Source organism: Eublepharis macularius, chromosome 11 (assembly GCF_028583425.1).
Source record: "Eublepharis macularius isolate TG4126 chromosome 11, MPM_Emac_v1.0, whole genome shotgun sequence".
NCBI lineage: Eukaryota > Metazoa > Chordata > Lepidosauria > Squamata > Eublepharidae > Eublepharis > Eublepharis macularius.
In genome coordinates this window covers 37,335,272-37,349,865 of record NC_072800.1, presented here as the reverse complement: position 1 = coordinate 37,349,865, position 14,594 = coordinate 37,335,272, and the positions used below count along the sequence as shown (strand labels likewise).

The 14,594-nt window shown below is 39.3% G+C and overlaps 1 protein-coding gene across 2 annotated transcripts in view; it reads left to right on the top strand.

The window, feature by feature from the left end:
* The window catches only part of CNOT10 (CCR4-NOT transcription complex subunit 10), a 28,895-nt gene that overhangs the window by 2,160 nt on the left and 12,141 nt on the right, over positions 1–14,594 (top strand). For both annotated transcript variants that reach the window (XM_054991910.1, XM_054991911.1), the window contains 11 exons: positions 913–1,074; positions 2,617–2,767; positions 3,420–3,562; positions 3,943–4,029; positions 4,917–5,000; positions 7,005–7,122; positions 9,018–9,167; positions 10,858–11,060; positions 12,490–12,611; positions 13,332–13,508; positions 14,435–14,515. In XM_054991910.1, the coding sequence (XP_054847885.1) occupies positions 913–1,074; positions 2,617–2,767; positions 3,420–3,562; positions 3,943–4,029; positions 4,917–5,000; positions 7,005–7,122; positions 9,018–9,167; positions 10,858–11,060; positions 12,490–12,611; positions 13,332–13,508; positions 14,435–14,515 (1,478 nt within the window). The remainder of the gene's footprint in view (positions 1–912; positions 1,075–2,616; positions 2,768–3,419; positions 3,563–3,942; positions 4,030–4,916; positions 5,001–7,004; positions 7,123–9,017; positions 9,168–10,857; positions 11,061–12,489; positions 12,612–13,331; positions 13,509–14,434; positions 14,516–14,594) is intronic.

Here is a 14,594-nt window from a genome sequence, read left to right as displayed (position 1 = left end):
CATTTGTAGCTTAAAACTACTAATAATTTATTTAGCATTGCATGCGAAGTGCCTTGCATTAATTATTTCATTGTTTGGTAATCCTGTCAATTTGGTCACCCTAATATTCCCATTTCACAGATAAAAGAACAGAAAGAAGGTTCAGTCTTCCACTATAAGCCATCATATGCAGATTTCCATCTCGAGAGTACTAAAACTAACCTATAAAGAGACTTCTCTGTGAGAGTATAAAACTATTTTTGGAATAAAATTCCATCAACAGAGTTGAATTTTCACTCAATATGACCTTAGTGCAGAGCGTTAATGCTGTATCTTTCCCCCCTACAGTGGAAAATAAAATGCTTTAAAGTAAATTTATACAGTTTTATGTAGCTTGGACAGAATTTTAGAACATTGAGGTATAAACTACTGTAACAGAGTGTCCCAGTAGGAAAGATCCATGCACGCTGTTCTGGGAATTTTACCTTCCCTAACAGCTGTTGCTTGTTCTATATCAGAGGCTGGTTTAAAAGCTCCTATGAGGTATATTTGGATGGGATACTAGTATGTAACCCTTGTGTTAGAAAGTCCCACTATTTGTATTGTGCATTGTAAATTGCCTTGAGCCACAGAGAAAGGTGAGATACGAATGCTTTAATAAATAAATCTGTGCAAAATTCTCCCACTTGTTGGAATGAAGTTTGTCAGTTTGAGAAAAATGCAAGTCTACTAAGATTTCTACTGTTGCAGTCTTTTATTTTTCCTAATTCTAGTATTATTCAGGCTGTTATGTTGAAAGAACTAGACTTCCATTTTAGGAAGGAAAGGAATGGATGAAGTTGCTTTTCCCAAATCAGTACCAAGTACTTTGGAATCTGGGGTTAATAGTGTATTTCTTCTCAAACCTTACATTTTGAATTGTATTATTTACAGGCTGGAAATTATGACATGTGTCTGCAACACCTTAGCTGCCTGCAGGAAATAAACAAAGATGATTACAAAATAGTTTTAAACATGGCAGTAGCAGAATTCTGTAAAAGTAATCAGACAACAACAGATAACTTGAAACAGACACTGAATCAGCTGAAAAACCAGGTATTTTAAAAAAATAATTTTGTCTCCCATTTAATATTTTTCTCTTTCACTTGGGTTCCTTGTCCTCTGTAAAGATGCTTCTCAAAAATGACCATTTTTCAAAAATGGGACTGAATTCTTAGAGTTCAGCGAGGCATTTTAGTGACCTTCATGATTCTTTCCTCCTTTTTAAAACCAAAAATAGCGAAAGCAAATGGAGTCATCTCCATGGAGGAAGTAGATGGTAGAGGGGGAGGTGACTTAACTCTTGCAGCTCAAAACTGCCATTCCCAAGCATCTTTTTCTGTAGGGCTGGTTCACTGCCCAAGCAGTCACTTTGGAGTCCCTTGGATCTGAGATGGCACAAATGGGGAGGCAATGCTGGGCTTTGCTGCTGCTGCTTACTTCCAGTGAGCTGCAAACATTTTCTCCAGCCCTGTGGGACCAGTGGCATATTTGTGGAGGGAATGTGTTCCTCTGCTTACATTGTTACCCATGTTGCATGGCTGCACAGGTCTTCTGTATCCTGTCTTGAAACTGATGAGTGGTGCCTGGGCAGAGCTCCTCTCCCACCTGCTGTTTCCTGGCTTTAAGGGAGCACATCACGGACCTGGGCAGCAGTGGTGGGTATATGCTACCACTTCTGCTGCATTCCCATTGAGTGGGAGCCAAAAGAGTTGAGCCGGTTGTGCTTCCTCTGCTGGTATGAAAGCAATAGTAAATTTCTGTAACAGAACATGTCCTTCAACACATTTTGCATGGTAGGTGGATTTAGTTAGATTAAATGTGATAGAAATATTGATTGTCAAAGGCTGAAGTCCTGTGCACTTCAAGTCACATTGAAATCAGTGAGATGTGCTTGCAAATGAATATGAATAGGAAGGAATGCGTACTTCATGTCTGTAATGTTTTATTGTTTCTGCAGTTTGCATGTTTAGTTGCAGAAAGGACTAATTCTGTGCTAGATAAGAGAATTTATTTGCAATAGTAACAATCTTTACAGGAGACAAGTGGAGGACTAGCTCACCTGGGAAAAGAGGAGAGCCCTTTTATATGGGAGAGGTTTGTCCTTAGACTTTTTGCACTGTTATGAAATGTTTCATTGAATCGTTTTGTGATCTTTGGGATGAGAAACACGTTAGGTAGGAATCAGCAATTGGTGGTCCTTGAGCAATACTTCTGTTTCATGGGTTATTGCAAAAAAGGCAACAAAGCTTGTTACTTGACTTGCCGAAAGTTCACCTCTAACCCATGTGTGTATAAATTGAAGCCTTTGTCCATCACTCCTCACTTCCCGAAGAGGCACTAAAGCAAAACTAGTGGCCAGCCAGAGTGATCACTCAGAATGAAAAGCGCTGCTTGTTGCCTTTGTGTTTCAGTGTAGAGGGGAGTCTACAAAAGATAAACTTCTATGTAATATATTAAAGTTATTTCTTTGTCTGATAAATTGCCTTTGCATATTCGTGCATTCTGAAGTGTTTTGCCAAACCATAGTAGTGAGAATTTAGTTTGTATAATTGGCAAGTTTTGCAATTTATTGGTGTTTTTTTTGTTCCCTTATAGGTTCATTCAGCCGTTGAGGAAATGGATGGCTTGGATGATGTTGAAAACAGCATGCTCTACTACAACCAGGCTGTTATTCTGTATCATCTTCGGCAATACACCGAAGCTATAATTGTTGGAGAGAAACTTTATCAGTTCATAGAGCCTTTTGGTACGTTGGGAGAAAGGGAGAGGTTCCTGACATTATTTTTTTTCAATTACTTTGCAGATTTAATTTAATTAAATATTAACTTAATGGCTTGCAAGCACCATGGTGAGTCAGTTATTTCTGTTGATCCTAATTATAGTTATTAAATGCATTAATGTCATAAGAAGCACTTAATATATTTCAGTTTAGATGCTAAACTTGTTCTAACGTTACGGAGATCTGTTGCATGTAATAGTGGGCTTATGGTCAGTTCTGAATAAAGTATGCAGTATGCATTAATGTCTTATGTCTAAAGAGAAGCAATTCAGTAGCAGATGTAGAAGCATATCTTTTTCTGTGGAAGCAAGTAAAAGGCCACGATGACAGGGTCAAGTAAGCACTTGTATAAATAAGACATCTTGTGTTCACATACTCTTGTGCCCATAAAGACATCAGAAATGTGCTGGATCAAATGTACAATTATAACTACTTGTACAAGTAGTATTGTGCTGAAGTGGATGTTTTTCATAATCTGTAACTAAACTAATGCTGTTTTGAGTTCAATGTTAAAAATTTGCTTTCAGGATATGATTCTTCTTGTAGAATTTTAGCACCCTTTTAGAATGGCTTTATATTATTGTATATTCAGTATAGTGTCTCTTCTCTCTTTGTGTAGAGGAAAAATTTGCCCAGGCAGTGTGTTTTCTGCTTGTTGACCTTTATCTGCTGACTTGCCAAGCTGAGAAAGCCTTGCATTTGCTTGCTGTACTGGAAAAAATGATTTCACAAGGAGGCAACAACAAAAATGGGAAAAATGAGGTGGGTCTGGGGAAAAAACAGCACAAATGTAATAATACAAAAGTTCTTGTAATACTTAACACTTGACTACTGTTTGAAATTAATGTAATCAGAATTTCTGTTAATTTAATTCTTGTCCATGTTGCGTATTCTTTTTGTGAGCCACCTTGACACATCTGGGCAAAGGACAGAGACATTATAAATGAATAATTTGGTTTGGTATATTAACCAACAAAATGATTGTAATTGGCACAGGAATCTGCCTTTAGAGCTATTGTCTTCAGTAATGTGATTAAAGGAGCGGGGTTAAACTTTATAGGCTATTTTTCTGTAATTGGGTGTTATAAATTAGTTGGCTTTGCAAACTGACACAATTGTTTAACCTTTCTGCCTGTGATCAGACAGGTAATAACACTGGTAAAGAAGCTGCCAATCACAAAGCTGAAAGTGGAACTCTTACAGAAGCTGCTAAGTCTAAAATACATCAGGTATGACCCAATCTGGGGCTGTCTCATTTTTACTCTTGAACATACGCATATTATTTTGAAAGCTGCTGCTTTGCATTTTTAAATTGACTAGGGGCTGCTTTTCAAGCATAACCCAGAAATTTGTTTTATCTTCATGATTCTTCCTGTATGTTTACTATGTTTAGACTTGGTTTGGACAAGAGTGACCTTCATAGAAGTCACAGCTGGCAGCCTTTGTTTTTAGATTAATTACTGTGCTTTTTCTAGCTACTGTGAATGCAGAAATGGCTTCTGTTCACTGTATCTGTGTGTAGCCCCATCTGCCTCAGTGTTTCTCCACATTATACTGTATATAGAAGTTACCTCATGAACAAAATAAGCCACCAGCTTGCGTATTTGGCTTTTGTATGGTACTAGTATGCTTTGTAAGTGTCACCTCTGTTTTGTACTTCTTTGCATCCCCCAGATTGGTAAAAGGCTAGTAAGAAATGCTTATGTCACAGTGCATGGAATGGATACTCACGTGGTGATAAGAATAGCCCTGCTGGATCTGATCAAAGGTTCATCTATTCCAGCATCCTTTTCACACAGTGGCCAACCAGTTGCCCTGGAGGGTTACCTAACAGGGCACTGAGCTGAGATGTTCCACTGATGTCTTTTTAAAAAGGCTAATATGATTTACTTTAATTGCTTAGGATGTGTTTCTTGGAGTCTGCATTTAAAAATTCTGAATTAAAATTAAATGACCTGTTCACAACTGTGAAAACTCTGTTCAGTTAAACCATATCAGGCAAGCCAAATTTCTGTATCTTATATTCCAGATATGCTATCCAAAGCAACATAATTTCAAAGAAGCCATTGCAGTTTTAATGCAATATGATTTAAGGTGGCTTTTTAATTTTTGACAGTATAAGGTGCGAGCCTATATTCAGATGAAATCTCTGAAAGCATGCAAGAGAGAGATCAAATCAGTTATGAATACTACTGGAAATGTAAGTACGCAAGACCATTGCATCGGAAAAAGGGAGTTCTTGAGAAATGCAAACCTATAACGGCTCCATTATAGCTGTTTAAAAGGCAGAGCTTTGAGTTAAGTGGATCCGTCTGCTGCCTTTCTGCATGTGGGGCCTGGACATGGACAGAGGCTTTCTGAACAAAGAGAGGAGATTGTTGGGGAAATCTTGCCAGCAGTAGCACGGCATAGCTGTACATAGGTGCGTCTGTCCTGCTGGTCTGCAGGTATAAGGGCTGGGCATAGCCAAAGTGTTCTTAGCTTGTGGCTCACAAAAGCCTTGGAGCTTTTGTTTGCCAGCCTGATAAAGCTTTTTTTGTTTTCTGTCATTTAAATTCTTAATGTAGTCCAGAAATTTCTGTAGTATCTTTTGGATCCTTCAGAAACACAGAAATGCCTAAATTAAAAAAAAAAATCACTTGAAACAGTCTTCAACATGTTTTGTCCTTTGAGCTAAAAGGCGTATGACTCTCCCATATGAAGTGGATTTTAGGTATGATGATTTGTTGAAAATGGGCAATTCTTCTTCTTTTGTCATTCTGGATTGTTGTGCTATTCTTATTCATTTAGTGTGTAAATCTTCTACTGCAGCTCTTGACACTTCAAGATAGCTTGATTGATGTATTATAATTTAAAATTTTCATCCTCGCCCCACCCCCCCAAACCCCTAGCTCCTAAAGCTATTTTTATAGAAATAGCGATCTGTATCATTTGAAAAGGTGTTCTTGAAAGGGATTTCCAGTGACGTTTCACTGATCAGTGGCAGTGGTTCGCTAGGAGGAAGGGATCTTTTAGCTGGTGCTAGATCCAGGCTGGATGAGAGGGGCTTCTGGCTGCTGACTCTTTTCCTGTGACCGGATTGATGACATGTGACAGCAGGGAGACAAGGAGTTTTCCATTAATTTTACTTAAGATTTTATCACAAAGTGTTGCCATTAAACATGAGTACTAATAGTCCATAGAGTTCTGATAGTGGCATATGAGCAGTTTACAATTTCCCTTTTGAGCTAGCACCCTTTTAGAAGGACCAGGATCCTGGGTACCCCTCCTATTCCAGGTTTTTATTATTCCCTATTTCAGGGGTCAGAGACATGTTGCCTGTGGGCACCATTGCGCCCACCAACACCTTTCCTGGTATCCAGCAAGTGTTTTTTAAAAGTGGGTGGAGCCAGGTAGTGCTTTTGCCAAGCATGGCTTCCAGTTGCCCATTTGAAATTAGATTGGCTGTGCAGATTTTTAAAAACATTTGATAGAAGTTGCTTCCACAGCACAAGGATCTTCACCGTAGGACTGAAGGTAAATTGTAGCAGCCATGTTGTGATTGGCTCCACCTCCTGCAGCAGCAATTTTTGTGGCAACCATTTTATTGCTGCGCCTACACACTATGTCAGACTTCCAAAAGGCTCAAAAAGTTTGGGGACCCCTTTCTAGTTGCTTCTCTTTTGTGCGGTTTTGGAATCTTGTTGCATTGGTAGTTTTTCTCATTTGATACTTTTGTGGATGCCCTGACCTGGATAACCTAGGCAAGCCTGATCTCATCCAATCTCAGAAGCCAAGCAGGGTCAGCCTTGGTTAGTAATTGGATGGTTAGTAATCCTCCAACAAAGACCAGGATTGCAGAGGCAGTCAGTGGCAAACCACCTTTGTTAGTCTCTTGCCATGAAACCCCCACCAGTGGTCACCGTAAGTCAGCTAAGACTTGATGGCTCTCTCCACTACCTCTTGTGTGGATAGCTTATTCATTTTATGGCCCTCTGTATCAGCTGTGACCTTCAGACCGATGACAGGCCACTGTGAAAACTCCTTCCAAGGTAAAATGTCCTTTGTAATAGCTTTCTGGTTGAGGGACATGATGTCATAGGTACCAAAGTCGGCACCCCCCCCCCCTCACCCCGCTTCTTTCCCTTAGTTAATTGAAGTGCTAAGGTATGCTGCCAGCTCCTTCCCTCAAAATATCAGTAACTGGATTGTGTTCCCTTCCCAGTCTGCACCATCTCTCTTTCTGAAAAGCAACTTTGAGTATTTAAGAGGCAATTATCGGAAGGCAGTAAAGCTGTTGAACAGCTCAAACATTGCTGAACATCCGGGATTTATGAAAACAGGTAAAATAAACTCATGTGTTTGCAAAACAGGATCTCACGTGATGTTTTAATTCCCTTTCCTTGCATCAGTGTGAAATGCTGCTAGAGATACAATTTTTTCACCGTATTCTTTTTCCAAACATTGAATACTGTTTGAAAACCAAGATTTCTAAGGAGTGTGCTAGTCAACATCAAAATACTGAAGAACCTATTCTGAAAAGTGCTTCTTTATAGCTGAGCTTTTTGGCAAGAGCATGTTATATTTGTTGATATTGTACACATTTTCATTTCTTGTTAATCAAGGTGAATGTTAATTATGTTAGGGGTTGGCTCCACTTACTTTGAGGAGGGGTGGTGTCTTAGATCACTGAATCTTCATATCTTGTCTTTCTGCCCTTTGGAAGACGGTTAGCTAAATACCAAGCCCTGGGGGCTTTTGGAGGGTGGGAGGGGCTGGCAGCTGCTCTTTTGCACATTCAGTGATCTTCCTGTACGCACTTAAAAGTTTTTGATAATGCACTCTCCTCTATTGAGACTAGTAGATCTTTTTCAAAGCTTGTTACTGGATTAACTTGCATTTACTTTCTACAATGTTGGGCAGACGGTGCCTTGTAAGAATTTTTTTCTTGTAAAAACCATCTGTCATCACGTTGCAGATGTTTACATATGAAGCATCCGGAGAGATTTCAGATTAATGTGCTTAAAGGAGGCAAAACACCCTGCTGTATTAAAACATGATGGAGAAGATACTCTCTAAACCTTTTCCACTTATTTAGTTAAAAAGCTGCAGGAAGACGCTTTGTGAATGAAAGTGTTTCTTGGTAGTAGATTAATTTAATAAAACCAACACAGGTGTTGAGTGTGTGCATGACTGCATGCCCACAGTTAAACTACAAATTGCATAATGTAGCCTTTAAAGAAAACTAATTTGACTTGTGTTTTAAGAAGCTTTTCCCATCAGAGCCTGTCTTAGTCTGTTGCTTAGAACAATAAATTATAAACTTGCAGCCACAGGTGCAGCTGGCTGTAGGGTCTTCCTTTCCCTGGGATTTGAATCCCCTGGCAATTAAAATACAACCAGAAGTAGTATGCAGGCAAGTCCTGGGGGAGGAATTGTGTCTCAGTGGTAGAGCACATGCTTTGCATGGAGAAGATCCCCACTTAAAGAATGTCAGGTGTTGAGATGGACCTTTCTTCTCGTACGTAAAAGAGCTGATATCAGAGTAGACAGTGCTGAATTAGATGGATCAATCTTTGATGGTATTAGATAGCTTCATATATTTGTTTCTAGACTAGCGGCATCCATGGGCACCATTATGCCCTCTAATATATTTTGTGGAGCCTACTTGCTTCTTTCTCAAAGTAAAGAGCCAGTCCAGGCATTTCTCAGCCTCATTGGATCAGGAAGTATTGTGAAGGCCAATGGCCATATACAATAAAACGAATCTGAATCTGTATTTCAGGAGGTGTCATTTTTGGCTCTTCAAGGAGCATCTGCTCAGAAACAGCTGCCTTCTTGGGCAATGCTTATCTTAACTTAGAACCTGGGGATAAAAGGGATTGGTGACTCCTCAAGTAGTTGAAGATTTCCATACTGAATGCTCTTGACTTCCTTTTCTATTTGTTGTTGTATATTCTTTGTCTGCTCATTTGATTCTCAGCAGTCTTTTCATACTGGCTGACAAAGTAAGAGGAAGAAATACTAAATACTGAAAAAGTTTCTGATACTAAAACAAATAAAACACAAGCTACTTAATTTTCATTATTTCAACTTGAGGATCTAATTTCAGAGGTATAGATAACCTCAAGTATATACTTGACCATTCCACACTCTGGAGATGAGTATTTAAATCTGTATCAGTAACAAACTCCTTTTCTTCAATCCCAAAATTTTACTTTTTCCCTTTGTTTCTTAGGTGAATGCTTACGGTGCATGTTCTGGAATAATCTTGGGTGCATCCATTTCGCCATGGGGAAACACAATTTAGGAATTTTCTACTTTAAAAAGGCCTTACAGGAAAACGATAATGCCTGTGCACAACTTGGAACAGGGAGCACAGACCCAGGTAAAGTAAGTCAATAAAAGAGTGCTGTCAGAGCCAGTAATTAGATTTATGGACTACAGAAAAAGTAAGAAATTGCCTCCCGATCTGCCTTGTCTAGGTCAGGCCCTCTCATTCATTGTTTGTGATGCACTTTGAGCATGCAGAATGCTCCTTGGTTATATTTGTTTTCCCTCAGCCCTGTGGTTCAAGTCATAGATATTCCCATTTCCCAACTGAAGAGCTGACTGTGATGTGTAGAGAGTGGTTTCTCTAAAACCTTTGTGTGCAGAATGGTATCTTAATATTGGGAAGAAATTGATTGAATCAAATGAGAGCAATGCCTAAATAGACTTACAGCTGAGCCATGTCTGCCGTTCACAGTCTACCAGCGCCATTTGCATGCTTGCTGGGTATGTACCAAATATATGCCCCATATGTTGATGCCAAAGTCCAGTCACTGCACAAAAGAATTTCTTTAACTTTGGCAGACAAAGTTGTGATTGCAAGCCTAGTTTGAAATGGAAGCAAATATGTAGTTATGAGATGGCTATGTTTGTGATGTATACCTCATACAGAGAACATATCCTTTTATTCTGGATGAATAATGTGGAATAACAATCCCTGTTTCCATCAGTCTTAAAACATAAATTAGAATCTGTAAGTTAGTACACGTTTCTACAGCCAGCTAACCCTAATAAGAAACTATTCATACAAGTGGTTCATTTGCGAGCAGTGTAAAATCTGAAAAAGAGGTGCATGAATGTCTGCAGAGCTTTTCCCACAATTCCATCATGATAAAAGTTTTCTTGTCACAAATGTAACTTCTGCAATCTCCCATTATTTCTCCTCCTCACAATATAAGAGAAACATGCTCACTGGAAAATACTTCAGAGAGCAACATCTGGCTCAAATCTGAGCAGCATTAGAAGGGGGAGAGTTACTTGTGCTCATGATTATTATGAATATAAACAGTGATTAGACTAGATTACTGGAGAAGTTTTCCACATTAAGAGTTCTGTAAGGCAAACGTGTGTCTACTGCTAAAACCGCCTGAAAATTTTCACTCGAAGGAGACCAGTGGAGGATCAACATCAATCCCTCCTTCCTGACAGAGGGGTAAGAAGATGGGACGTGTTTCCATTCTGTCCCCTTTATTTCCTTCACCAACCTCTTGTGGGAAAACAGCAGATACCCCCCTCATTAATGGGGAGCTGCTGTGCTACCTCTGGGCTACTATTTCCTGCTTCACTGCTTCTTTCAGTGGGAGGTTCTGCCAGCAGCAGCAGACACACCCTGCTGTGGAATACAAACACACTCTGAAGTTGTATCCAGAGGTTTCAGCTGCTCCCCAGGAGCTTGAGCCCTTGTACAAATTATATTTTCCAGCAGTCCTAGTCACCACATTCATATTTAAGAGGTAGAAGTTAAATAAACTAAGAACTGATGTTGCAATAGAAAAGAGAAGGGAAACAGGGAGACTGTCAGTTAACAAAAAGCATCCTAAAATTTAGCATTGATGGCCATGTGTAAATTGCTATTTCTGATCCCAGAAATTAATGTATAAAGCACTAAATATTGAGAATTCTGAATAGGTCTGAGGTGGCTGGCCTTTGGATGCAGATTAGTTTAATTTTTTGTGCATAGCCCCTTGTTCAGCAGTGCCTTTTTTTGTTTTGGTTTTATTCTGTTAAACTGTTACCCTCTTTTATAGGCAAAAAGTTTTCTGGGCGGCCAATGTGCACTCTGTTGACCAACAAACGTTACGAGTTGCTGTATAACTGTGGCATTCAGCTTTTACACATTGGGAGGCCACTAGCTGCCTTTGAATGCCTTATAGAAGCTGTCCAAGTTTATCACTCGAATCCTCGCCTCTGGCTGAGAATAGCAGAATGCTGCATTGCTGCCAATAAAGGAGTAAGTTTCTTTTTAATCAGAAGTGGCTTAAAGGCCCAAGGAAGTAATGAGTGCAGTTCTAGGGGAAAGGAAGGGTTGCATGCGTTGAATCCTTCACTCCATCCTTTAGCAGCTTGGATAACTTGGTAGGCAGCTGCTATTCTTGTTGTTTGTTATTGAAGAAAAAGTTTTTTTTAATATGTTGAGGAATTATTATAAGAATGTATTGCGAATAAAAATATGAATTGATAGTGAACACTAGACAACTTGATATCCTGTATCATCCCTCCAGCAAGTATTGCTACATAGCCTGTATTTTGCAGGTTCTGCTGTTTAGAACAGTGGTGTAAAGTGATGACATCACCAAGTGAACGCCTGATGGAAGTTGAGGTTTTAGCCAGACTGGGCTGATAATTCAGGAATAGTGCTTGTATTATTCAGGCTGAGATTCTGTCTCTGTAATCTAGTGAAGCTATTTGAAGAGTTGCTTAGTGTATATTGTTGTGGAATGCTTATGATTTGGCCTTGCATGTCTAAATCAGCTAAGGTAACTCAGGACAGCTGTTCTAGTAACAAAATGAGCACCATTTTATTTTCTCAAAAGAACTTGATAGAACAGTGGGAGCATGGGGTATAGAACGGCATATTAAGCATGCCTGTCTTCTGATAAGCCTGAGTATTTAAAAAGATTTCAAATAACTTTTTAGTGTGTTAGGTTAAGAATGTGGACATGGGTTCCTGTCACTACTCGGCCCTGCAACTCACTGGGGGAACTTGGGCCAATCATGCTCTGTCAGCCTTGTCTGGCTCATGCGGTTGTTGAAAGGATAAAACGGGAGGAAGGAAATGTGCTTTTGGTGTACGTAATATGCCCCACCCCATTTGCAGGTCCCACTCTAAGTGGAGAGGCAGCAGGAAAAGAGGAAGACCTAAAACGAGGTGGCTTGACTCAATAAAAGAAGCCACATCCTCCAGTTTGCAGGATCTGAGTAGGTCTGTTAGAGAGAGAATGTTTTGGAGGTCTTTCATTCATAAGGTCGCCATAGGTCGGAAACGACTTGACGGCACATAACACACACGCACACACCCTAAGTGGAAAAAGGATAAAAATGTGACGTTTCGGTGCCAAGGCCGTAGTCTGTTCTGTCTTTGACTATGTTGTGAATTGCATAGAAGATAACTTCCAACAATGAATCTTCTGAGTCTGAACTCAGAATTTTTCTTGTTCCTGTGAAAAGTTGGCTTACTGCTCTGCTGTTAAGTATTAATATATTGGAATCTCTATTGTGTGCGCCCAGGAAAAACAAAGCCCCACGGCCCAAGAACTGTAGAGTGCTCTACTGTAAAATATAGGCTTGCTGTGTACAGAACTTTGAATAGGAGGAGGGAATAAAAGTGAACAGGCAGAGAAAATGCCAGCAAACATGACTTGATGTCTTTTTTCTTCTAGAGTTCAGAACAAGAGACAAAAGGCCTTCCAAGCAAAAAGGGCATTGTACAGTCTATTGTAGGCCAAGGCTATCATCGTAAAATAGTCTTAGCATCCCAATCCGTACAGAATGTTGTCTATAAGTAAGTACTATGTAGAATTTTTTGTTGCTGTGCTTCAGAAGGGAAAATTGATGGTTGGGTAGGAAAATACTTCTCTCCTGTACTTAATGCAAGTTATTCTGATACCTTGCATACAAACAGTTGATTAGGCACTGATCATGTGAATAAAAATGCTTTACTATGTAGTGTTGGCAAGATGAAGCTAAGAATGATAAAAGATGTTTAATGCATCCCACAAAGGGCTTTATTGTTTGTTTAATGTTTGTATACTCTCATTGTCATGTGAGTATACTTTTTGCATGGGCCATGACTTTTGCACTGGAAAGGAACTTGAACTTAGAATCTCATTGAGTCAGTTATGTGTTGGGGGGATTGCCCAACTGAGTTATCATGGCTTTGTGTAAAGAATCGTGTTCTCAAGAATGAATGGTACCATTTCAATTGCAGAATTTTAAGGGCCATCATTTTAGCAGCATTGTTAATGTACCATGCACTTGTACAGCTTGGAATGCATGTTTGATGCTGCCTTTGCTTGGCAGTCTGATAGGAATCCATATACATAAGCATCATTCGATGATTCTCTGTTAATTTGCATTATCTGTACAAGTACAATTTCAAACAGGAACATAATTTCAATTAAGTAAGTTGATACTTTTCCCTTAACATCTAACTCTGAAAGCTTTGAATACTGTTAATATAGTACAAAGAACGCCAATTAAGCTTCTTCTTTTTTTTTTAAAGTGATGGTCAGTCTTCAGCTATTCCTGTAGCCAGCATGGAGTTTGCAGCAATTTGTCTAAGAAATGCCTTGCTGCTACTTCCTGAAGATCAACAGGAACCAAAGCAGGAAAATGGATCTAAAGTTGGTAGCCAGTTGGGAGGAAATAACGAAAACAATGAAAACAGTGAAGCATGCAGGTAAGGGCAACAGGGAGCTTACTAATGCTCCATGTTTTGCCAGTCTCTTTTGCCCACAGCTGCTCCAATCAAGTTCCATAATAATACTGCTATAGGTGAACAAAGGGGAAAGCTGAGATAGTAGAAAGGACATGTTAGTAAGCAAAAGTGCTATTGAAAGATGCTAAATTCTACCACTAGAAGATGTAGTTTTCAATTTGTGTCTGTAAACACCTTCCTGCTATGCAGTGTATAAAGTACTTGACAGGCAGAGATTCTTTGTTCTATTGCTGTACTTTTCCTGTTGGTAGTGACTTGGTTTAAATTTTTGCATTTGACCATATCATCTATAGATTACATGGAATGAAGATGTTGCCAAATCTTTGTAGTTTGAGAGGGGGGAGGCAGAAGATGAGCAATAGTAAGTGACAATAGCCTAGAATTACAAAGGAGTTCTACAGAATGCTGATTGGGGTTGATAAAATTTCTTGACCAAATATGAATCCACAAAACTGAGTTTGCTTCTAACCTGATTTTCAGGAAGCTCTGGATTGAAGAACTTGTCTTTGAATAGATTTCTGTTTGTCAATTCCAGGATGAAAGTAGTTCTGCTTTTGTTCTTTAATGGCAAATTTGAATCAAAAACATTGCTAAGAAGTATAGCTCATCCAGTGCTGCTTTCTATAATCTACTGAAGAAGCTGCTTTTATTTTACTACACACAACAGTTTTACTATCCCCCTTTTTAGCACTGCTTCTAATACAGCATTTTTCTCCTTTCTTGCATTCTTAAACATTGGTCTCTTTCCTTCTTCTCCATTCTGCCTTTCAACTTGCTTAATCTACACAGTTCTTTGTTTAGACAAAATGACTCAATGTCCCGGTGGTTGTTGCCCTCTTGTCTGAGCTGGGGACCTCATTGGTTATGCTGTCTTGTGTTCCCTTCAGCAGTAAGAGTCACGAAGGAGACAAATTTGTCCCTGCACCACCATCCTCTCCACTCAGGAAACAGGAATTGGAAAATTTAAGGTAGGCTCTAACACTTTCCAATCTAGAATTAAAATGCGGCGTTGCCCTGGCTTATTATTTTTATACATGTGAAGTTTTT